Raw genomic sequence first — 24,777 nt, forward strand, 5'->3', positions numbered from 1 at the left:
CGGACCACACTCACACAGCCGCTTGGTCACTACAAGCTCAAACACGGAAAAATATACTTACTTTTTCACATAAAAAGTTGCATAATGCAGCTTTAAGAACCCTTTGTTACAACTCGGCGTCAAAGCCTCTTCTTTGGTGCCTGCTTCATTCAAAGAGCTATAATGAAGTCAAATACAGGCTCACTTGACAGGAATAGGACATTTTGCACTACAGGGTTTGTAAGTAGCAAATGCCTTGTAATGATCCAAAACAAAAGATTTAATGGCAAAGTCCAATGTTTGTTTTTGTTTTTTTAACCATTCCCCCTAACAAAAGAGTGAAGGGAAACTGGGATGTTTAGGAAGTCAATTGGACACAGAACTTAAATTAAGAGCAACCATTTGTAATTAGGTAAATGCTTGAAAACTGACTGAGTATTGTGTGTGTTGGGCCATGTTTTTGGTATTTTTGGAGGTTAAAACAATGAAGGTATGTTAGAAATGTAGTGCCTGTTGAAAAAAAAAAAAAGTAAAGCTTTTTTTAATGACATTTAAGGCTCATATAAACATCCAGGGGTGATGAGGATTGCAATAAAATCGTTTACTGAGGTCTGGGGAATTTGCCTTTTCTAACATTTAACAGTTCAGCAGCTAAAAAGTAAGAGAATGAGAATAAAACAAGATTGGGGCGGCCAATGGGCTGATCTGAAAGAGCAGGACCCAGACAGATTTCATTGAGTCTCAGTGATCCACTAATCTGCTGTAATGAGCTGTACGCACACAGGTGACTCCCCATTGACCGGTTCAAAGGGAGCCGTCTATCCGCCGTCATCTCCCCATGAAGGATTAGCAAAGTCTTGCACATAAATACTTGAAAAGATCAAGTGGCGGACAGCGAGTTACAGGCAGTATGGAAAAGACTTCACAAAAGACACCTTCGTTTTGTTGCCTTAAAGCTAGAAGCCAATAACAATTGAAAAGAGGAACATGCAAGTGACTTGGAGCTAAACCATGCCGGAACGCTGCGTCCTGGTCCTGTTTGATTGGGCTGTTTCTTCTTCTACCGCTACAGCGTTTCGATCTGTATTCTGTGTCGCCTGTGTGCGTAAAGCTCATCGGTTTCTCTCGCCAAACACTAGGATTTGATAATAAAAATATGAAATCAACAAACAGTGAAAATCATCGTGGTGTGTTTGGGATTAGCTCGATCCGAGTCCCGACACCCGCGACTTTGTGCCAACACCTTTTGATACTAGAATGAAAGATAAAAATGCATTTGCCGTTCTAGTTTCACGCGGATAGGCCCAGTATTAACAGAAATTAACCGTGAACCAGGTCCGTTCTGTACTGAAGCGTGTCATTGTCTCACCAGCATAAAAGTAATAAGTAATAGTGTTTGAATTTAAAAACAGCGTGGCTTTAAAACCATCTCCGCGTGGTGACGGCTCTCCTCGCCCCCCCCTCACCGGCTCAGCGGCCCGCTGACTGACAGCATGAACGTTCAACTGCAGACGACTTAACATGAAGGAAAAGGCTAAGCTAATGAACGTAGCCGCCTAAGTGTTGATTAGTTTCGATGTCAAAAGCTTTGATAGGCATGGCTTTCCATGGCTTCAATCTACAAAACATATTTACAACATAGATAATAACATCTACAAGAAATCTACAGGTTTTTCCGTTGGTTTTGAACAAACCAAAGTCTTGTAAATCTCAACAGCTCCGACGTGTTCCTCCGAAAAGCCCCGGCCCAGCGGTCCAAAGCAGGCCGACTGCAGCTCCTGTGTACGGGCCGGGCCCCGGGGAACGGGCTGCTCTGTCCACTCTGTGCAATATTCGTCTGCCTCCTGCTTTCCACTCTAACAGTCCTCAAACCATGAACGAATTCTGGTTCTTCAGCTTTTCCAGTTCTTTGATTTGTTGTCTCAAAAACAGTATCCTGGAGAACACGGAGAGAACAGAGACAGGGGTCAGGTTTGTGTGTTGGGATGGTAGAAATGTGCGGTGGAAGAAAAGCGGGTCACCTCTGCTCCCTCAGCGTGGCCTGGACCTCACACACTCGCACCAGAGAGCGCAGGTTCTTCAGCTCCGTGCAGTTGTCCGAGAGGCAGATGCTTCCCATGGTGTGGGCCTCTTCCCGTAACCTGGAGGCCTGCAGAGACACACTGCTGTGTTTACCAAGGAAGGAGGTCAACGCCAAAACCACTTTCTACTCTGATCAAACTGTGCCCTTTCACCCCAGCTCCATAATCCCCTGTTTCTGGGTGAGAACTGCACCATCGGACTACAGCACCGATCCAGCCTTTTTGCTTCCGCTACCGATAATGAGGGTTTGAGAATCTGCCGATAATAAAAAAATCTGGGCGCTGTGATGCTGCAGTGCCTGTCAGGTCAACTCCAGGGACAAACAGGAAGCCACATGCTACACATGAGGAGAGAATTTGGTGAAGTAAAGTGTAAAAAAAAGTTTACCTTTGAAGAGGGAAACTATTGATCGCTATTTGGACCATGTGGGTTATTTTTGAGGATTAGAATGACTTCTAACTGTGAATGATAAGATTGATCGTATTTATACTAATAAATGTTTACTAGCATTTCTTTATGTAGCCTACATAGTAAGTATGGTTGGCGTATGGTTTGTGTTCAGAGTTTAGTGCCAACTCTCGCTGTCTGCATCTGACATTCTGCAAACATTCCACTTTTTTGCGTCTCCATTCCAGATGTTTGTGTGTCGCTGCAGGTGAAATGATATGGGGATGTCGTACTGTGAGGCTAGAAGTGTGGAGTTTGTTTTTGCTGCCGAGTTATCCGCAGTTCTCAGTCCGGCCGGAGCATCTGTTTAATTGCTAGTCCAGGAAAGTTTGTTTTTATCAATAAAAACAAAAAATATTGAATCGAAAATCGAAAAGTCTTCTCCTGCTGTCAGGTCTCTGCTGTTAAGATTTATTTATGAACAGAGGAACCACAGGGACACAAGAAGAAAGGAGAGGGAAGAGGACAGACAGGGTTTCGTTGGGGAGAGTCGTGTCTAACTGTTCCCACTATGTCGGTTCTCCTGGTCGCGTTTAAACGGTGGCATTATTATTACAATGTGGACGTTGGTCAGTGAAAGTCCTGCCTCTGGTACCTGTTTCTCCACGTGCTCGGCGGGCCAGCCCTGCACATGTTTGATGAGGTTCTCATTGAAGTGTGCAGACAGCGAGGGGGTGAGGGAGCAGGAGGAGCGGGACCCAGCAGAGGCAGCAGAGGACGAGGTGTTGTTCGAGGACAACTGTGGGCTTGGAGAGGGACTTCTCTGACTGCTGCAACACAGGACAAGCAGCACGTCAACAACATCACTCACATTCTGTTAGGACATGTTCACTTTACTATGGCTCTGCGGCGACAGAGGGGGAGGAGTGATATCAGCGCTACCATGTAGAAAGACATTTTAAAACAATCTCCTGGTTTACAATGACTACACACAGGAAGCAGCAGGTCAAATTTAACGCTTCTTAATGCCAGCATACTAGTTTGGGCATTAAACGCCCCCAAAATACAACAATAATATGCATATTTAATTTCTCAAGATTGTTTTCAACAAACAGAGGGATGAGGGGAAGTTTAACAGGTAGTTGAAAGCAAAAGCAACGGACACAACAAGCATCTTTGGTGTAAAAATTGTGCACAATTTCAGCCAAAACTGCAGTTCAGTTTGCTTTGAAACAAACGTATGCAGTAAAAAAAAGTTAAGCAATGTCATTATTTTCCAAGAAATTTTAATTATATGCCAGTTCAAATCCAATCTAATGTTTTTTAATGACATTCAAGCCTCGATTTTGGCACCATTTATTTAATGGATTTCACTGGCCAGCAGTCACCTTGTAAAATACAAAGAATAAAACCTCCCATAAAGATCGAGGCCAAAGAGAGCAGAAAAACAATCAATAGCTTTAGAATGATTCTAGCTTAAATACTGAGTCCAATGCTGTTGCTTCTACTATGCAGAGCTCACAGCGATCCACAGAACCTTGTTTCAACATGTTTAATCAAAACCAGTTTTATTTCAAGCTGAATTCATCATCTTTGCATCGCTGCACATCTCTAGACCACATAAGGAATAAGACTTCCCAAAACGGCCACTAGATGGTGCCACAAGCCCATGTATTGCACAGCTGCTACATATGAAATGGAAACATGCAACTAAACGTCCACATTATTAGCAGTGATGGAACCAAAAGACAGTGTAAAAGATGGGACGTTCAGTTTTTCCCCTTTCCAACCCTTTGACAGCGTGACAGACGTACCTCTGGCGCTGCAGTGTCCGTGGGGAGGCTGTGGTCGTGTCGTGACTGTGCTGCTTCTCACTGGACGCCGACTGCTGCGAGGAGGGCTGAGGGTGTGAAGTCTGCTTCGCTACAGCGGAGCTCACCTATAACCGTACATAAGACAAATATAAGACACGGTAAAAGACCCCACATGGCATGAACGGAGCGGGCTGTACTTTAGCGTGCGAGATGACGGGCTGCGTGTTGAGCAGAGGCTTCAGCGGCCCCGCGTTGGTCTGCGGCGTGCTGATCCGCGGGGACACGTAGGAGCGCGGCGAGGAGGCGTCTGATGTTAATGACATGGGCGACTGGTTGGACTGCTGAGCGGCTGCACCGACACAACGGCATGTTAGCACCACCACAGATCTACGGCTTATGCAAACGCACCGGCTTCACTTACCCTGGCTGGACAGCTGCGCCGCCTGGGACAGGATCGTCGTGATGTTGAACGCCGATGGTCCGGCCGTCAGGATCTTATGAAGCATGGACTGCAATGACGCCTGTGTGACCGCAGCTGTGAGAACTGGACACAAACACTAACATTAGGGGCGGTTGAGAAGGACAACGTGGACGTGTGAGAAACGGAAAGATATATTAATAGCACTTTTACTCAAAGCAACTCCAGGAACTCGCCGATACAGAAGACGAACAAGATGTGTAGATTAAAGGAGATGGGGTTAATAGTGACATAACGGCACTTTAACATACTCCTTTAACATACAAGACACAATGCTTTAACTGTTTTTCTCTGGTTTTACATCAGAGAAACACATTTTAAACTTTGTACATCATCATTATTATCATTATTAGTATTAGCAGTAGTCGATTACTCAATTCATCAACTGACTAAAGGACATTTCCACAGACGTTTTATCAGAATGTTACAATAAAAGTCATTTTTGATAAGCATGTGTGATCACTGTTATCAAGCCGATGGCCTGCACTTGTTTTAAACATAGACAGAGGAGTGCGCACATTTTAAATTGTTATTTGTGGTACAAGCTTATTCCAAACTTTTCCAACACGTTTCTAACATCTCAGGCTGTGTCTTAATTGTGCATCAACTTCAGAAACCCGTCGGTCAATGCCCTTTTTCAGCACGTGTTTCTATCCGCACGCCAAAGGTTGGGAACCACTGAACTATAGTACAACAAAATTGTAATAATAATAAATGTTGAAGCCAGGGGTTAAAGCAAAACATTTCCATCAGACTGAAATAATGTTTACACTGAAATCACTGCTGATGTCACTGTATCGTTGCCGAGGGCACAATATACTCAACCTACACCTGTTGACATTAGGAGACTCAGCTGAGGGGAAACAATGAAAGGGAAAAAACAATTGCTGGTGGGAGATTTGAACGAATTCAGATGTAATATGTAATAGTAAACTTACGACAAATCAGCTCACATTTTCTCTGTTTTGGTGAATTTTAACATGTGTAGAGCTCAAAATGGTGTGAGTAAAATTACAGATAGTGGGTTCAGAAAGTACCTTTTATTATTGCAGTGTAACAAATGTTATTCTGAATCTTTAATATAGTCAGGATTCTAGAGGCAGCACCTTTCTGTATCATGGGCAATCAAGAAAAAAAGAATTAATGTTTCAAAGCTTTCAGAAGTACGTCTGAGTTCACTTAAGTACTGCTCATGTTAAAACGAGTGCTACTGGGACGTCTTATAACTTTGAAAGACCAATAATGCAATAATATCTGCACGTAAAGACTAGAGCTTTAGAACCGTGACGGTATTGGAGAGTGTACTTGGAGGTTACTGTAACACACAATAAGCGAGGGTGTGAACCTTCGCCTCCTCTTTGCTCTGACCCTATGGCTCTCCTCTTCACGCTGCTCGTGCTCAGACAGAGGGGGGGGGGGGGGGGGGGGGGAATTGCCTCTGAGAAAAAGCGAGAGTGGGGCATGTCGGGACTGCCCCTCCATCAACAAACAAGTCCACGCTGACATAGTAGCTGCTATGCTTGCTTTAGCTGTGAAACCGATATAGATATAGATCCACAAGCCCAGATCACCCTGTGCCCCCTCTAGCTTCTGATTGGCTGATAGCGCAGGTCTAGTATCTTCACAGTATGCGCCCAACACTACTACCATGGAATACTTTAAAAAAAAAATGCAGTTTCTAGCTGATGGGCTAAATATTAAAAATGAAGCCCAACCCCAAACCAAACAAATGCATTCATTAATATCCATGAGCCTATCCGATGTCTCTTCCTGTTATAAAAAGGTGTGTAAACTCCACAAAGCAGGACCAGGAGAACTTAAAGAGAGCCTTTCATTGAGTTCATCTCATATTAACCACTATGTGAATGTAGACACATAAATTCAACTTAATTCAGACAAAAAAGGAACAAAATAGTCTTAAATCAGTCAGTCCAATCTGCAAAAGGCTGTGGTTGTAAAGCTCCTTGTCTGACGTAATCAAAATATTTCTCTTTTATATCGCTGCATACATTTTTTGGCCCTGCACAAACCAGTTCTTCACACCGATGACTGGATAATCCTGCTTCACAACTTTAAGGCTTTATAACATCAGATGCACAAATGTTTAACAACACTGAAGTACAGATAAACAAGTAGCGACTGACTACATGAATATGAAGTCTTGTTGATACCGACTGCTCTAAAAGTGAGTGAAGTGTTACCTTCGTTGATTTTGGCCATGTCCACACTGGTGTTGTTGAGCTGGAGGGCTGTTTGCAGGGCGGGGAGCAGCTGTCTCAGCAGACTGGGGTCCTGTAGTAGAGGAGGGGTCGTGGACTGAAGGACAGGAGACACGGGGACAGTGGACGCGGAGGAACCAGAGGGGGCGCTGGACGGGTTCAAGCTCCCCGAACCAGAGGATGAAGACTGGGCCGCCGCAGAGGGCTTCTCCCCCTGGACCGACTCTGGAAACACAGGAAGAAAACACATTTGTCTCTAAACCTGCAGTATTTCCCATATCTGTAGAAGGGTAAAAAGATCAAATAAGGCTATCGATAAATACAAAAACAACATGGTGGCGCCCAGCGTTAGACGGTCAATAAAAATACCTGACAACAATAACATTTACATTTCTTGTGTACTGAACCCTTTTGTTGCCCACTGCTGCCCGCCTGCTATCACTAACCTCCCCCCCCCTGCAATGTATGGTTTGCTCTGTGATGCTAATGAGGCTAACATTCACTGAAGGCTAATGACAGCAAAGGGAAACTGCACTGTCTAATCAAGGCCACTTATTACAATGTAAAACTGTACCAGTGATTTGAGCTGAGTGACAGACGGAGCAGACGGACAGATCAGAGGACAAACAGAAAGCTCCATGTCGAGCTTAAATGACTCTTGAATGTGCACAATTAATAGCAACATTGATCAGTCAACAGCATCGCTAACTGTTTCCATAATGTAAACCCTTTTCCCCTTATATTTGATTCCTAAAGGAGGTGTTTAGGCATAAGGCATGTGGCCACTTGTCATCACAGCTGTGCCTGTCCCAGAGAAGAGAGCAGCGGGAACAGCAGGGCGGACTGAGCCACAGGAGGAGAGCTGCCAGTCTGTTTACACTCTTCCTCTATAACAACATACTAAAACAGAATCCTACTGCTAATTGTTACTATTTGACAAGAGTAAAAATCAAACCCTTTATATACACCAATGAGTTCCAACTGCAAACAGGCTCACGTGAAGCCCAGCAGGTGGTGATGAACCTTCACACATTTCACTAGTAACACCGGTGCATGTACTACAGTAAGAAGCTGCTGCCACACACACCGCGCTGTGCTGTGGGCATACAGCCAAGGCGCCGCACACACAGGGACTTCAGCATTTCAGCCACAGCATGAGACCTGTTGTCCAAAAAGCAACACATGCACAACACCATTTAGCTCCGTCTCTCTTCCGCGGCCAATACCATGTCACCCAGCCACGTACTGTATGACGGCGTACTCTGTTTCTCCGCTGAACTGACTGTACCACACTGCGGCGCATCCGTTCAGGTCATGTTATCCTTATCGATGTTTGTTGGTCTTATTTGCTTCCTGTATATCAAATGTGTTTAGAATTCTAATCTAGCCCCATACTGGGTCAAAGTGATGGTAAGGCCCGACAAAGGGGAGACACCAAAACATAGCACTGAATGCAGGACTGTCAAGAGGCGGTAAAACAAAGAAGTCAAGTCAACATAACACACAGGGTCAGATTTCCTGCATTTTGGTGAAGTTAAACAGGAGAAGGGCCCACTATAGAAATGATGAATAGCATGTAAAAACGGCCACAAACAAAATAAACCAGGAATTACACCAATTCAGAAAAGGTGCAACCAAAACTAAATGGTCTGAAATGTTGAAAGAAACTGACCTGAATCCAGCCTCTCTATAGCGGAGGTTAAAAACTCTAACTCAACATACAAAGGCTTTTTACACTGGAGCTCAGCTACATTATAATGGGGCATGTGGCTTGTAAAAGTGTCTGGGTTTGAATAGGAGACTCTTCCAATTTAGAGAAAAGAAAAGAAAAAAAAACACATTCTCAAAACCAAAGACAGGAGGTGAAAGGAGAACCTAAACATGTTGCCGATGAAGCTTGGTGGAGCGGGCTGTGGAGCGCTTTCCTTTTTGAATTTCCTCTGAAAGCACAGGTCCTATGAACTTCGCCATGTTGCATTTAACAGGTGTACAAGCCTGAATAACTCTTGTATTGCACGTTTTAGATCAGTTCACCCGGGCATTTTAACCACAATGTAGGTCTATCTTTCATAAGGCAAAGCAACTTTATTTATACCGCACACAAGGCAACTGCCTGTACCACGATTACACTGACTCCCATGAGCAGGTTGAACAACACGCACTTCAGGGCCGTTCAAGGACATTTTAAAGGAATAGGCCACCGTTTTTACATACTAAGATATGTTCTTAGCTCACTTTAGTCGAGTTAATATATCCCCGTCTGGTCTTTGTCCGTGCGCTCTGTCACGCAAACGGAGCACATACGCAGCCTCTCCCACATGTCACATAGCTCCGAAAAAGCTCACGATAGAAGCTACCAAGCTCTTCCACGTGTTCCCTATTTAAATAAAGTTACATGAAGTGTTTTCATGCGAAGTATATTTACCCAGAAATGTAGCATGTCGATTTTATAAGCAAATAAAAAGGGGGACTATATTGTGAGGCGTAATGATACGAGGAGCAAAACGTCCGCGTAGTAACTCCTAAAGACTTCCCCCGCTCACTTCCGTCAATAACCTTTAGGAGTTACTGCGCGGACGTTTTACTCCTCGTATCATTACGCCTCACAATATAGTCCCCCTTTTTATTTGCTTATAAAATCGACATGCTACATTTCTGGGTAAATATACTTCGCATGAAAACACTTCACGTAACTTTATTTAAATAGGGAACACGTGGAAGAGCTTGGTAGCTTCTATCGTGAGCTTTTTCGGAGCTATGTGACATGTGGGAGAGGCTGCGTATGTGCTCCGTTTGCGTGACAGAGCGCACGGACAAAGACCAGACGGGGATATATTAACACGTCTAAAGTGAGCTAAGAACATATCTTGGTATGTAAAAACGGTGGCCTATTCCTTTAAGGGGCTTGTGCTCAAGGAAAAAAGAGCCCCCATCCCCCCTCGTTTCCTATAACTACTAATTAATACGGACGCTGACAGCCAATAAAAACCAAGATAGTCCTATGTCCTATGAAGTCAATCACAAAGATCTGTGCTCATGGTGATCATAAATCCTGATAAATAATGCATAAGCACTACATTAAAACAAACAGGCGTCTCTCCTCCGCTCACATGCTGCTCTGGCTCTAATCTACCACCAGCCATGACTGTGACGGGCCCGGAGGAATATAAACATGGCTCTTTTCAACACTTACTTACTTACCACAGATAATGATCCAGTCTTGCTGCAATAGTTTAATACGAGTTATTGAATATTTACTCTTTCCTCTAATGCCGTAAGAATCGCACCACCAGATGGCAAAGCACACGGTCCCTACAAACTAAAACAATGACACAGCTCTTGGCGTCCTATCCAGGAGGTACACGGGTGGAGAGTTTGGCAGAGGTTGTGAAGCGCTGATCGAGAGACTTACTGGTTCCGAAGCTGGGGGCCGCCGCCTGCATGGCCTCTCTTCTGTAGTCTCTGTCTTTGGGGAAACTGTTAACCACTGCGGTCTTTGTGGATTCTTTCTGCCGTTCTCTGTCAAACACAGGACAGGGACCGGTCAGTGCAGTCGTGCTTTCGGGACAGTGTGAGAAGAAGAAGAAGAACGGGTGATGACTGGTACCTCTCGAGCCACTCCTTGGGCTTCTCCCACTGCGACACCTCTGTCCTGCAGTTGTAGTAGTACTTCTTTCCAGAGGAGCTGATGTGCTCGGACCAGTCGTCGCCCGGTTCGTGAGGCTGAAACAGAGGAGAGTTAGAACACTGCAGACCCCCACACGTACTGACACGGAGGTGAGGCTGTGCTCTGATGCAACAGCCGGTAACTTCATCTACAGCGGGTCAGGGTGGAGGCGGAGTTAGAGGCAGGCACATAACAAACAGCCCTCAACCTTTAAAGAGCCGTTCAAATCAATATCATTTCCATTCAGTCAAACACTAAGAACTAATATGTTATCAAATGTATGTCACTTGTTGTGCTAAACCCTGACCTCTAATCTCAGAAGCCCAGTGTCTCTCAATTTGCTGCCCGGGCCTTACTGAAAGGAGCAGGCGAGTGTTGCTAGCCTTAGCTCAGCAGGCTATGGGTAGCTTAACCTAGGCACTTCCATTTGTTTACATGTATCAGTTAGCATTGGATATTAAGCCGCTTTTCTATTAAAATTAAATATCTGTCTATATCTATATCTTAAATATCTGTTATGCACCAAACTGACAGCAGTGACTGTTACTGTTCATTAAGGCAGACAGTGTTTTGGTCATGGGCCAAACTCAGTCCTGTAAATAGTTTATATTGTAGGTTATATCACCTGGTACAGTAATAGCATTTGACTATAAATATTGTAGATGAAAATTCAGAAAAACATTTATGCAAGCACAAATTAGACCGTTTACTACAACGATTTTTGAAGAACAGGGTAAAGCTCAATAACGTAATATTCAGTCAGTGTTCTGCAACGTAGAGAATGGAAAAATATAGTTTACTCTAGCAACTATGAATATATTGAAAAGGGGATTTTTCTTTTTTTTTGCTTCATTTTTAAATATAAATTTAGAGGCTTTTTTGTTTTGTTTTTCGAAATCCTCACCGCAGGGGGAGGATTTCTGGGGACCAATCACAGAACAAGGAGGGACGGCAAGACGATGACGAGCTATTCGATATATACGGAAGCTTGTAGCTTGTTTAGGGATAAAAAATAAATGTAAAAATAACAGATCCAACATGACAGCAGCAGACGCCATTTTTCGATCAAGCTTTAGACCGTGTTCCAAATACTTAAGCTTGAAAGTTTACATCGAGTACGTCAAACATCATCGGATACGATGATACGATATGTGTCTGCACCATGCGTTTCATGAGCAGTAATAGACTAGCCAGAGAGATATTAAGGACGTCCATCCTCATGTACGTGCATGCAGGCCAGCCTGTCTGTCATGCTTTAAAATGCACATTCTTCTGATCTCCTGGGTGAGTGGCAGCTGCTTCCGAGTAAACAGAGACGACACATGAGCTAGCTGTGGCTAACTCGAGCTGCTTTGAAGACGACAGTTTCTCCAACTCTCCACACTTTTCTACTAACCTTTGTGTTTGACTTAAAACATTAATGTCCTTAACATTTCACAGAGTTTCAGCTTATTGGATAAAACAGACAATAAAATACAGTAGTGCTACTGTTGCACTTATTTACCACTGTAGAAGTCAAAACTTTGACAACAACATGCAAGCAGCAGCAACTAGCTTTATGTTAGCTCTCTGCTAAAAACAACCACTTTCAGACAGTGATCACAACTGCAATAAGAACTAAAGTATCACTAAAAACAACTGTCTTTTCTACACCTGCTTCCTTGTGCCCATGGAAACTGTTGTACTGGGGCTGCAACTAACGATTATTTTGGCAATAGATTCATCTGCAGATTATTTTTACAGTTAATCAATGAATCGCTTGTCTGTCAAAGTCAAATCAAAACATTTCGAAGTGAATTTGTTCTTAAAGCTTTGAAAAAGAATGACTACAGCTGAACTTGGTTTGCTCAAAGCTGCACATCAACACAAGCACAAGATTGTGTGAACAGGCATTCCTCATTTAAAAGCCAAGAACCTCCAGAGTTCAAAGCTTTAACGACTGGAGGCAGCACTGGTACTGACTGGGACTTTATCTGGGACAGAGCTGGAATTGAAGAAGTTTATTTCCAAACTGGTGTAAAACGATAGGATCTGGCAACAATAAGAGTGGAGCTAATTGTGTTTTCTGATTGGATAATTGTCTTGAGGCAGATCATTTATAAAATTTACACACCCATATAAAAAAACAACAGTAGCTTTTCATTAAAAATACTAAATCTTCATGTAATTTTTTTCTGTGTGAATCAATCGATTACTAAAACAGTTCAATATTTCAATAACCTCAGGGGTACGCAGGATGTCCTAGAACAGGGGTAACAGGGCAAGTTTGCTTGGTGGAGGGGCGATTTTCTTCATCATCAAAAGACCAATGGCCAGACCCTCCAATTTTAGACATAAAGCATCACTTTCTACAAATTGCCAGTGTGGTCCATCTATATGATCTTAATGGGTGTTCTGCAGAGAAATCTGACAGCATTTGTGTAATAATATTCCTCAAAATCATCTTGAGGGCCAGAGGGTTTATGACGGGGGGGTTTCGGTCCAAATGCAGGCCTCTTGTTTTATTGCCACAAATCACCAGAGATGGTACTTTTTACGATAATCATAATCATTCCACACAATTAAAACCTCAAAAAGTAACATTTATTGTGAGACAGGGCTAGCATTACGGTTCCAAGCCTAAATATAGATGTGGGGCACGGTTTAAACCTCAAGACCGGGAGCACGGCTGAACAGCACCAAAGTTTGATGGAGTTGTAATGTCTTTGCGAGCAGAGCCAGAGCTGACTTACTTATCGACTGGCTACATTAGTTTTCCGCTCATTCTGATCCGAGGAGCAAGGCGGTGTGACAGCACAGGAGACTCACGTAGACTCATGCTCGTGTAAAGAAGAGGGAGCGGGGCAGTCAGCACTCAGAACGCCAAGTCGAGCTCCAAACCAGCGTCTGACGTTCAAAATGAGCCGGGCCGCTGGGATAAAGCAAAACACTCAGATTCACCCTTTCTCCCCGCCAGCCTCGCTTGGAAAAATAATTCAAAACATGACATTTTCTTTGAATTTTTTGCATTTACTTAGGCCTATGTTGGGCACCCAAAGTGGGGCCCAGCAATTCCGTTGGCCCGTGTCCTCATTTTCCATAAAAATATTGATTTGCCTAGCAGCGAGTCTGGGGCTTCGTGACCCGGCTGTAACCTGCCAGAGCGGGCTCAGATGAAAACACCGCACTATCAAACTGACTTTTAACTAAGACAACAGGAGGCTTAACGTTGGACGGACAGATTTCACAAAAAGCGAAGCACGGGGATCATGCGCATCGTGTTTTGGGAGTTTTGCTCGGATTATCACACACAGAAACCAGACTCTTCACGGTCTGCAGCAGATAAGACAGTGTGTTTCTCTGTCTTCATCCGTACAAAGAGCCTGACCAGCAACTTCATGGTAAGAGACAAGCTTTTCGGATGATCACATTTGGGAAACACCAGCGAGCAGCCGAGCATGCATGTTAACTGGTCAGAATCTAGCTATCGCTAGATTCTGTCCTCCCTTGACTTCAATTGATCCGCATTTGTGGGAAAGATACAAGCGCTGGTCTTAGTTCAGTTGGTCCTTATTCTGTATTAGTTCTTTGGCCTGGTTTAGATGTAGTTTAGTGCTGCTTTAGCCCTGATATTGCCAGTTTAAGCCCTGGCTTAGTTAGGGCTGGGCAATTAGTCGAAATCGAATCTCTACTTTGGTCAATCTCAAGAGTCGTGATGGGACTTCATAATCGACAGGTTTACAGCCATTTCTTTGGCACAAACAGTCCCTAGTTTGGGAGTTTGGATGAGACAATGCAAGACTTTTGTGCATTAAATGAGACCTGATGAAAGCCTTTGTTTTTGTTTCAGATGAGGTTTGAATAAAAGATGCATTTAATTTTATGAACCAGCAACATGTATTTGATTCATTATGAAAAAATGTAATCAAATCGAAAATCGAGATCGATCAATATGGGGAAAATAATTGTGAATTTTTTTTTTCCCGAAAATCACCCAGCCCTAGGCTTAATCCTAGTTCTGAGTAATATTAGACTACTTTATTTTATTTATTTATATTGGATTAATTTGCTGCTTTGGTGCTTATAAAATAATGACTTGAAATGAATGCTGGAATATAAATACAACTTTTAAGAGGCCTCTTTCTATTTGAGCAATGATGATAATGAAATTGTCATTTATTTATCACAAAAATATAAATAAGTAGCACTTACATCGGAGAGCAGACTTTAAGTGTCATGGCCCTCAACAAGTCAGACTCAGAGGTCACTGACCTTGATGGTGACCAGGTCAGTGAGCCAGCTGTAACCTAACATAGGCTAATAACGTCCAAAGACCAGCTTCATGTCTCTCACTAGTATAAGCAGTTTGCACTATATTGCTGCAATTGTTTTGTTCTACTAAAACAAGGCTTTTGCCATAGTCAATGTTTGTTTTAATGTAGCATGTTAGAATGTTAGAATAAAATAAAAAAATGTACACAAAAAAGTAACTCTTATTATTTGCAAGGCGAAGTAAAGTGTTACTGCAGCAACACTCAAAAATAAGAGTAAAGAAACAAACTAGAACCAAGTGTTTATTGACTGCAGATAATCAATTAACTAATGACTGGGACACGTGGAGACTGTCTCAAGTTTGTCATTTTCACTTTAACCCTGGGCCATCGAGAGCAGCGCACTTGTGAGGACACAACGTTTTCTTTCCCCAAGCGAGCGGACAATCGTTCATGTCGAGCCCTGATGATTTAACGACTACAAGCTAATCTCTCTGATTATTAAAGATTCAGATTCAGAAAACGCTATTGATCCCAAAGAGCAATTAATTGGCAGCAAACCTCAGAACATTTCACAAACACACCGATAACATTCACTGTATGTCAGTCCCAACAGCTCAGGCAAGGCTTCAGGCTTGACCAATAACAATAAATGAAATAATCACTGTTAAACCTTCGAAAGACTTACTGTGTCTGAGGTCTTGCCAGGGTTGGTGTGAGAGTTGGAGCTGTGAAGGGAACTACTGTGGTTGTGGGAATTCTCGTGTGGGGAATTACTGGTCCCTGCAACAAATACAAAAAAACAGTACATTACAGTTAATTCCTTGTGGGCACAATGTGTACATGATAATAGACCGACAGTGAGCGGACCTTTCAACTTCAGCTGTGTTTTCAGCACAACTTCAGGCCTGTTTGAGGCAACTAGCACTTTGAGATTTGGTGTCAAATGTAAAGTGCATTATAAATAAAATTTATTATTATTATTATTAAATGGGATTCTTTTATAATGTCTTGGTAAAGATTCCACAAAATCAAAAATAGATACTTTGGCCCAAACTTCAGGAGTCTGTGGTGGTAATGCACTCCAACACTGAGGGCCAACTGCCATAAAGCAAGAAGACAACGACGACTTCATCAGCAATAATAAACACAATACTAAGAACTGTCAGCAAAATACCATTTCAGCTCAACCGTCCATCAGATGTTGCATTCCTCAATGCAACGCAGATTAAGCCTCCACACTAACATTAGTTTGGAAATGGATATAAAGGGACTCTCAGTAGCAAAACCAAGTACTTTGTATGTAAACCTGATGCTTTTGACGTTTTTGATGCGTGCCATTACTTTGATGTCGCACCCGGAGCAAATGGCTACTTAATATGCATGAACAAAAGGATGAACCGTAATTTCTGGCCTATATGCAGCTAATTTTTTCCCACGCATTGAACACTGCGGCCAATATGACGGTGGAGCCAACATATAGCCACCAACAGGCACTACAGTCGTCTCTAGCAGTAAACACAAAAGTTAGACGGGCTTAGCGAAAGATTATGGCTGAACTTCTAATCATCATCAGATGAGGCTTACTTTAGCCTAAATGTAGAAGGGCTTTCCTCGCCTGGGGAGCGGTGTGAGCTGGAGATGTGGCCACAACGCGGACGGGTTACACGTCACATCCCTACACTTCCACATTGAGGTAAGCGACACTGGCCATTTCTGTGTGCTTTTGTGACGCGTTTATCACTGCCGTCCCTGCTGCCCTCCCTCTGCCCACAACTGCACCTTTCTCCGGGATGAGGTGTCTCTTCCTCTTTATCTGTGCCATGGGCCGCTCTGAGCGGATGCACGGCACTATGAAAACCTGTAAGGTGGGCTTGATTGGCCGAAATTTACGGTACTTTAGCTCTCTCGATTACAGCTGTTGGGCTGATTCCAACAGAGTTCCGACTCTATTGTAAAGGCTTCATGGAAGCAAAGTCAAGGTAATTCTTTGCTCGCAATAATTTAGTTTTATGGCGTATTTATAAACGGCTGTGGACGTTAGCACTAGCCGCGCTAGCATGAGCGAGTGTGTTGCAATTAGCCCATTTAGAAATGATGGAATCAAGGTTATGTCTGTATCTATTGGCTTACAGCATGAGCCACTATGATAAGAACACTGATTCCCCTGTCCTGCAAATATTTCTAGAGTTCTGGCACATTTACACTGATGTTTGGCAAACGTCAATGACTGGTGTTATTCTTGAAAACAGTTGCCACGGATCTGTCTGAATAACTGCTAAATTGGAAGCATGGTGCACATGCGATGGCCATGGAGCCATGGGCTGATTTGTCAATTTACCCATTTTCTACACTCATAAATACGATTTATCGCCCAGCCCTACTTTGAAGTAAATACAAAATTGAGTGGCCTTGGGTCGACCCACAAAGCGCTCCAACATGCATGAAAAGAACTTAAGATTTTACAACAGCAGGTGATGCTAGTGGCCCAAGTGCGTGGAGAAGCATGATGGTTTGTGATCATGCGCTCCTCGCATGATGACCAGAAAACACTAATGCGACAAACTCGATCTCTAAAAATCGAGCTACATCCGATGGTGTTGTTCTCAAACACCAAAGACATCTGTGAAAACCTGCCCATCAACTTCAGACCAAAGATGATTGATGTGACGAGAGTAAATGTGAATGCAATGTCAAAGAGTGCGCAGATCTGTTTTGTTTACTGCAGTGAATTTAATGCATCAAAACAGAGTGATGGACTTAAATAACTATTACCGGCACGGGCTTGCAATGTTTTAATTGCGCACCACATGTAGCTCATCTTATTTATCTCAAGGGCATGTGTTATTTTTTAAAACTGTTTTCTCACTTGATACACAAAGCCGTGAACACTGAAGTGATTTCATGATAACTCCTGAGGCACATAGGCAGTCACATCCAGTGCAACAAGCAAGACCTAACCTGCCTGTATACCCTTTAATGACATGGCCGTGTCAGCTTTCTGGAAAACGATAATGACAATAATACAGCAGGAAGTAAGGATTACATGTTCTTCACAAGCAGTAAAAGAGAAGAAGAGGCCGGTTAATACAAACAGCATGTGGGCATCTGGACAAGACAAAGCTGGATGGTACAAAACCTACAGATGCATTATTGTAAAGGCATCTGTTTTCTACACTGACGTCGACACACACAGGAGTAGTTTCATTTGTACTTCTTAATGCTGTCCCTGTTCTGGTCAAGCTTGGCTCCGACAGAAATACCAGACTGTGGCAGGTGTGTCAAGCTCAAAAGACCCCTTCGTACTGCAGAGGCTTTGTAAATGCCTGTAACCTTTAGATTACTTACCCACCCTGATTTGATGCACTTTTTATGGTTCCTCTCACTGTAAACTTCCTCAGTGATCGGATTTACCTGATGTCACGCACTGGCATGGAACTGATGTCCCCGGGTTCCCGCTTTGTTGCCATTTGCTGAGTAAAAATGCATAGACAGGGCCACGTTCACACCCAGTGCATAGCCAGACCGGGGTGTTGTCATTTGCTTACCACAAAGGAGTTTGATTTGCAGTGTGACCGGGAGAAGAGAGATTCGCAGACTGGAGTCGGGTCAGATAATGGTTCAGACCCAGGTCGGCTTCAGGCATAAAGTTAGGGCTGCGCAATTAACCCATATTCAATTACAATTTTGATTACACTACACGATAACACAATTTTTTACATTTTTTTATACGTAGTTCTTCAGATAACGCTACTGATAAGTGCTCACCTTTCTGAAAGAACAGCATCTATATACTTTGTCCGGGTGCTGGTTTTGTAGAAGAGCCTAAAATGCTTCTTCAGGAGCAAATCTCAACGAAGCTCAAAGCAAACTTGCATTATTTCGTGCCGCTGTGATGATCGTTTCTATTCCCTTCACATTTCACGTGCTACTGGCAAATGCTTTGGTCCGACATAAACAAACAGCGCTGTGTGATGATGTCATCAGGCCGCGCGCTTGGTTTGCTTGGGCAGGTGTGAGGGCAGGCCAGCAGGGGGCAGGTGTGTCATAGAGCTCTTATTAGATGATTACTTGAGCATATTTAATACAATATAATTTTGAGCTTTTTTCAATTGTTCAATGCATAGTTCTTATATATATATATATACATACAAATATATTTTAAGACATCATATAATCGTGATTTCAATTATTACTAAAATAATCATGATTATTATTATTTTTTCTATAATAGAGCTGTCCTACATAAAATGAATGTGTTGTTTTTCAAAAAACGCCCATTTTCGAAAACAAGCGAGGTCCACAGCAAACATCCCAATGAAATTCTGTCTTCTTCATTAATATTAACCAGAGCCTTTCCAGATATTTGATTGATTGATTTGACTGTGCTGCACTGTGATTACCAGATTAGGATTTTTTGGACACCTGATAATCAGATTGGGATAAACCATGTTAACAGCACATCAGAGCCACAAATGTTAAGATATGAATTAAATGAAAACTCTAAATAGATGGGGTGACGTTAATGGCAAAATTTAGCTTGTGGCATTTTGAGGCAGCGAAAGCAACTGAAAAATACATTGCTTTATCAAAAACCTTTGTGTGTTTAAGCTTTCAGAACCAGAAACACAAGCTTATTTGCCCATCAGGATATGGCTGTTTGCTAATGTGCACTGGCGTTGTTGTTCATACAATACAACTTTAAAGCTCTCATCAGATGAAATATGTCTGCGTATCACAAGAAGGCCAGTACCTGAGTTTTTGTTTGCAAACAATGAGGTCATGCCAACATGTAGCAGGGTTTCTCACACCACAAACATATGAATCTACGATTTGGTTGGTGAACCACAGGAAAGCCCGTATTTCTGTCATTAAATGAGATAAGATCGGACTTTATTGATGAGATTAAAAAAATAATTTGTTAAAATGCAGCTTTCAAAAACCTCTGATCAAAGTGAAGATTTGGTGAAAACACTGGTAATGCGTTTGAGTGGGGACATGAAAAACAAGACACGTCACTTCCTGCGGCAGAAAAGCTGACGTCACATTTACATTCACAAACCGCATCAACCAATCAATTGTGTTGCTTAGCCCAATATCACAACGGGAGTTGCCTCACAGGGCTGCACCAAACATTAAAGTAATGAAACAAAACAATAAAGACAATGTAACTGAATGCGACAGAGGGGCACTTTAGATCAGCTGTTTTCTATCGGCGAAGATGCCGATGCCAGTTTAAGGTCAGCCCGGACGCAATTTTATGCAGGATGGGGAAGCAATGAATTACAGTCCATCACAGGCATCGCCATTCCATGTAGAATATACACGCGACAGACGCATTGCCACTGCTGGAGGAACTTTGAGATGGAAGACAGGCCTCGCTCCTGTCGCTGTTATTACGTCCTCACATAGAGGGTCAGTGTACTGTCAGGTAGGGCAGTGCGATATGGACAAAAATGAGAGAGAGAGAGGAGATGAGCTCGAACTGAGACTTATGTGAGATCAGAAGAAACGCCCTAGATGAGAAGGATATTATTAGCTTTTAAACACGTTTGCATCATGGTTTTCTTCATTGTGTTGTTGTAGCGCCATGCTCAGGAAAGATAGCTTGCTATCAAGACAATGCTACACCCGAGTTCAACCAAGACGCAAATTCTGGCACTTTCCTTGAACATATGATCTACTGAAGCACCAAGCTTCACTTATAGCATTAGATTTGCTAAGCGCCTGCCTCTGAAGCCTCCACAACCATGTTTGTGCTGCTGCTTTGAGTGACGCCGAGTGTAGCATTAGCTGCGATCTCCACCTGCCCCGGTCCTGACTCTGATCCAAATCAGCTGTAGTGCACATGCACATTATATTGTCTACAGCAGCACGTTTTCTCAAAACGTGCTTTCCATGAAGGCTTGCTCAAGTTGGAACACTCTACCTATGATAGTTAGAGAGAGCAGCACCTACGTCTCATTTAAGAGACAACTGAAAGAATGGCTTATTCTGCCAACAAAGGTGTAACCATTAAGATGCATTAGACAGGATTTTTAAATATTTGCAGGTACAGGTGTGTGAGTGGGAGGGACGAGGGGAGTGGCGTATGAAAGAGATGCACTTTATGTATTATGTATTATGTAGTTGTTGTCCTTGCCTGTTTTGTCTGTAATGTAGTTGTACTGCTGTGTGTTTTGGCTTATATGTTTTATATTTTTTATGTTCTTTTGATCTACATCCGGCATATTTACAGCACCAGTTGTCTGTTCATTTATATGCACTGTCCCATTCAAATAAATTAATAAATGAAATGAAACATTTACACCGGTGTCCAAAAATTATACCAGTGTAAGGGTGCATGATATGATATAGCCAACCCTACTGTCAGGCGATCAAGATGCCAAGTTGTTTATTATTTACTTTTCATATGGACACACATTTATATTATATTACTTATCCTGAGCCTGTCTGTTTTAAATGCATTCTAACTTATCATGTGTAATCGTAATATATGACTTTGTGACTTCTTGGCTGAAAGACAAACATAAATAATATACAGCTGTGATGCACATGAGGGGTCATACCTCCGACAGCGGCTGGAGCTGCTAAAACAAGCGACTTTCTGACAGCGAGGATAACAGGTAGGAACAAACATCGCTTAACTGTTTAAAATGGCGACTTCTGAGAGGACATAAACTGTCCGCAAAAACTTATTTTGTAAATAATAGATGATTAATTAATGTAGGGACATGTGGCGTCTGTTGTTTTCTGTATTTTTACTTTCCCCTCATAACCAGGGTAACCAGGGAGAGCAGGTAGCCCAACAACCGTTAATGTCGTGCCATGCTATTTATCTATCTGTCCAGTTCAAGCTAAAGCAACTTTTGTCAGAATAGTACCACTCTCGTGCACAATGGTAACGCAAAACGGGTCTGTGCCGCTGCTGTGCATCACCAAACACCACCACAGCCCTCACTTCACTCAGTCACACAAACCCCCGCGCTCATCAGAGCCCTGTGCCCGCTCAAAGCGCTCAGATTGTCAAGACACATGAACCATGCAACTTTTGATACATTGCCCCAATATCTTTTATAAGCTATTCATGCTGCAAGATGGGAGAGATAAGGATGTGGGGCCGTTGTACACAGAGCTTTCATGCTTTTGAACGTGCATCTTTCTGATCTTCTGAGTGACAGCTGCCTTGGAAAGTTCAAAAGAATCCGATAGAGTAAAAAGAAACAAGACCATGCTAATTGTTGCTAAAAGTGTTAGCTGCACAGAAAACAGCTGCGCAACAGGCCGTCTTACCCTCGTCTTGTTGAAAAACAAACGTAATATAATTTATTACTAGCTGTGACCGGCCTGTGGTGCACTGATTCGGTTGGCAATGAGGGTGATCGCCGTGACGTCACGTCCGAGGCACTGGTGAGCAACGCAAATGTATCAAATAGATATTAATACGGTGGGTCAAAACATCGTTCAAAGTAGTTCAGAGTATTGCATCTGTGAAAAGAGCTGTGGTTTACATAAACAGCTCTTCAAGCTCGGAAAAATCAGCTGTTTGCCCACCAGTCACCAAAACATCCGGTGAAAATCGCGGAGATAAACAATAACAGCGATCCTCCCCATTCAGACCTGTTGCCCACTACTTTAAAGAAAACTAATTCTTGCCTTTTTGCCTGAGAGGAAGCTACTGATCATGTAACTGCTTACGTTTTTTGCATTTTCCTGATCCATATTCTCAGGTGATAAAGATCACATCTATATTTGATCATGTATTTCAGATTATGCCGTTTGTAGTCTCTATAATCTGAGACCTCCAGAGATCAGATCATTAGACTTTTGGTCTGCACTGATCGTGTAACCTCTGGTGCTGCCCGCAACTGAGCCGAGACCTCGGGCTCATCGCCCACTTACTTGAACATTTTAAATGTATTACCGCTCCCTGCCACTTCAGCACCGATCTTTCCACAATAAGCAAATTCATGATGACATTGCTGTTGTGCTAGGTTTAGATTAGCACTTGATTGGCTAAAACCATCTGCCAATGATCAATGAAGCGGTGAGGGATTACGTAGAGTTGTATATTACAACAACCACTGTAACTGATTTTACTGAATCTTCCCAACATAAGGGCAGTGGGAGGATTGTTTATAGTCCACTGTAACAGGCTCTTTCATGCATGTTCTGCGGTTGCCGCTGCTACATCTGAGCTACAATATTATTATTATACAAGTTTACTTAGCCCCATGTTTTTAAGAGATGCATATTTAAGAATCGCTTATCTAAATTGCAGATATGCACAATATGACAGCCATAGTAGTAGCACTCCATGATGTCACTCAAAGCTCATGCGAATAGTTCAAGTGAAGAGCATAACCTGTGTACTAATAGAGTGTAATAATTGAGGCAAACACGTGCGTTAACCTGCTCTTGCCAAAACACGTCTGTGGTCTCAGGCGGGTCCAAACCAAACCCCAGAGCTGATTCTACCCATGCTTTTAAGCCCATGAAGCCGTATGTCTCACCTCCATCCCGGTCTCTGGCTCGGTGTGTGTGGGCCGCCTTCCCTCTGCTGTGGCCTGTGCTGTCACTGTGTTTGTTGTCGGGGCTATCAGACCTCCGGAGCACTTTGCATGGAGGAGTGACATCCGAGTCGCTGCGCATCTTGTCATGACGGTGGTCCCCTCCTGGATGGCTCTTGGATGAGTATTTAAGTGTCTGCAAGCAGAGAGGACATTTGGAAGGCACCCAGTCAAATCAATTGTTTTTGAGGGTTTCTGCCAGTGCTCTTTTGGGTAATGTCAACAATTATACTAAATACTACTAAGTATTACTAAATATTCACTCAGACATATCTTTTTTGATGCTATTTTTTGCTAGTAAAGAGTTTCTAGGCATCCAAATTTATTTTAATTGGGTCTAAATATGGCATATTTTCGTGATTCCCCTAATGCAACACCCAAGAGCAAAGACAGCTGTGACTTCATAACATGGCCATTTCCCCACTCATTTCGCAAATTAACAATGCGATGGACGTGATGTTTCGTCAAAGCACTTATTGTTAGCCCTGGATTAGCTTTTATTTACATGGCAGAGCGCAGTGAGGCCGTAATCGGGCTGGCTAGCAGTAAGCTAATGCTAAAGCTAGCTGCAATAAAAGTCGTCACTACTTTTTCGAACTGATTCAATTCGACGGCTTTCCACCGCGGGCTTTCACACGAGCCCGCATTATCCGCCATCTGGGTCGTCCCAACGCCCGAACATCCAGTTTCCCCCACAATTTGCAGGTAGTTTTGACTTTATTTTCCGCACTGCCTGGGGCCTTCTGCGCTCTGGAAACCTCCGCTACAGTGTCCATTTTAATCTGATTTGGTGCTAGCGAGCTAACTACTGGGGCTAGTGGGCACAAACCTGATAGGGCTGAGATTCTCTTCGGTCGCACCTGCAAAGTACAAGAAAAGCGTTGTCAACAAAGGACTCGAAATGTCACTGCGTGCAAAGAGTGATGCTACTGCAGCGGCCAGACATGCAAGTTTCGGCACACTTATTTTGGTTTGGGTAAAAAAATGGCGGATTGTCAAAGCGTAGCTACGAGGAAAGGGGAATCGGTGGAAGTAAAGAAAAAAAAAAGAAGAGATGTTTACCCATCGCCGAGTCTCGGTTGTTTCCTTGCATACATTACCATCAATGCCGTGTTAGTGTGATTGGAGTGGGATGTGAAAGACTGATAGATATACTACGTCTTTTCCTGTTGATCGCGCCCTGACATTCGTCTACGGTTTGGGGTCTAACTGGGAGATTTCTCGATGCTAACGGCTCGACGGTTGGGAAGAGCGCCCTCACTCAGTCCATCTCCCACTCCGACACACAGCCGTGTCTCCGAGCCACCGAGAGCAGCACAAGCCTGGGCTGC

The 24,777-nt window shown here is 43.1% G+C and overlaps 1 protein-coding gene across 1 annotated transcript; it reads right to left on the reverse strand.

Annotated features, from left to right (window-relative positions):
* Positions 1-1,366: 1,366 nt before the first annotated feature.
* Positions 1,367-24,777, reverse strand: waca (WW domain containing adaptor with coiled-coil a). The gene is made up of 13 exons (XM_079575709.1): positions 24,509-24,777; positions 24,276-24,306; positions 23,390-23,582; positions 15,565-15,659; positions 10,567-10,682; positions 10,372-10,478; positions 6,942-7,184; positions 4,684-4,806; positions 4,460-4,611; positions 4,263-4,387; positions 3,104-3,278; positions 2,001-2,128; positions 1,367-1,915 (listed from the first exon to the last, which is right to left on the reverse strand). Exons 1-13 carry the CDS (start codon positions 24,547-24,549, stop codon positions 1,846-1,848), a joined length of 1,599 nt encoding a protein of 532 aa, XP_079431835.1. The 5' UTR covers positions 24,550-24,777; the 3' UTR covers positions 1,367-1,845.

The sequence above is a fragment of the Gobius niger genome, assembly GCF_951799975.1.
Source record: "Gobius niger genome assembly, chromosome: 18".
NCBI lineage: Eukaryota > Metazoa > Chordata > Actinopteri > Gobiiformes > Gobiidae > Gobius > Gobius niger.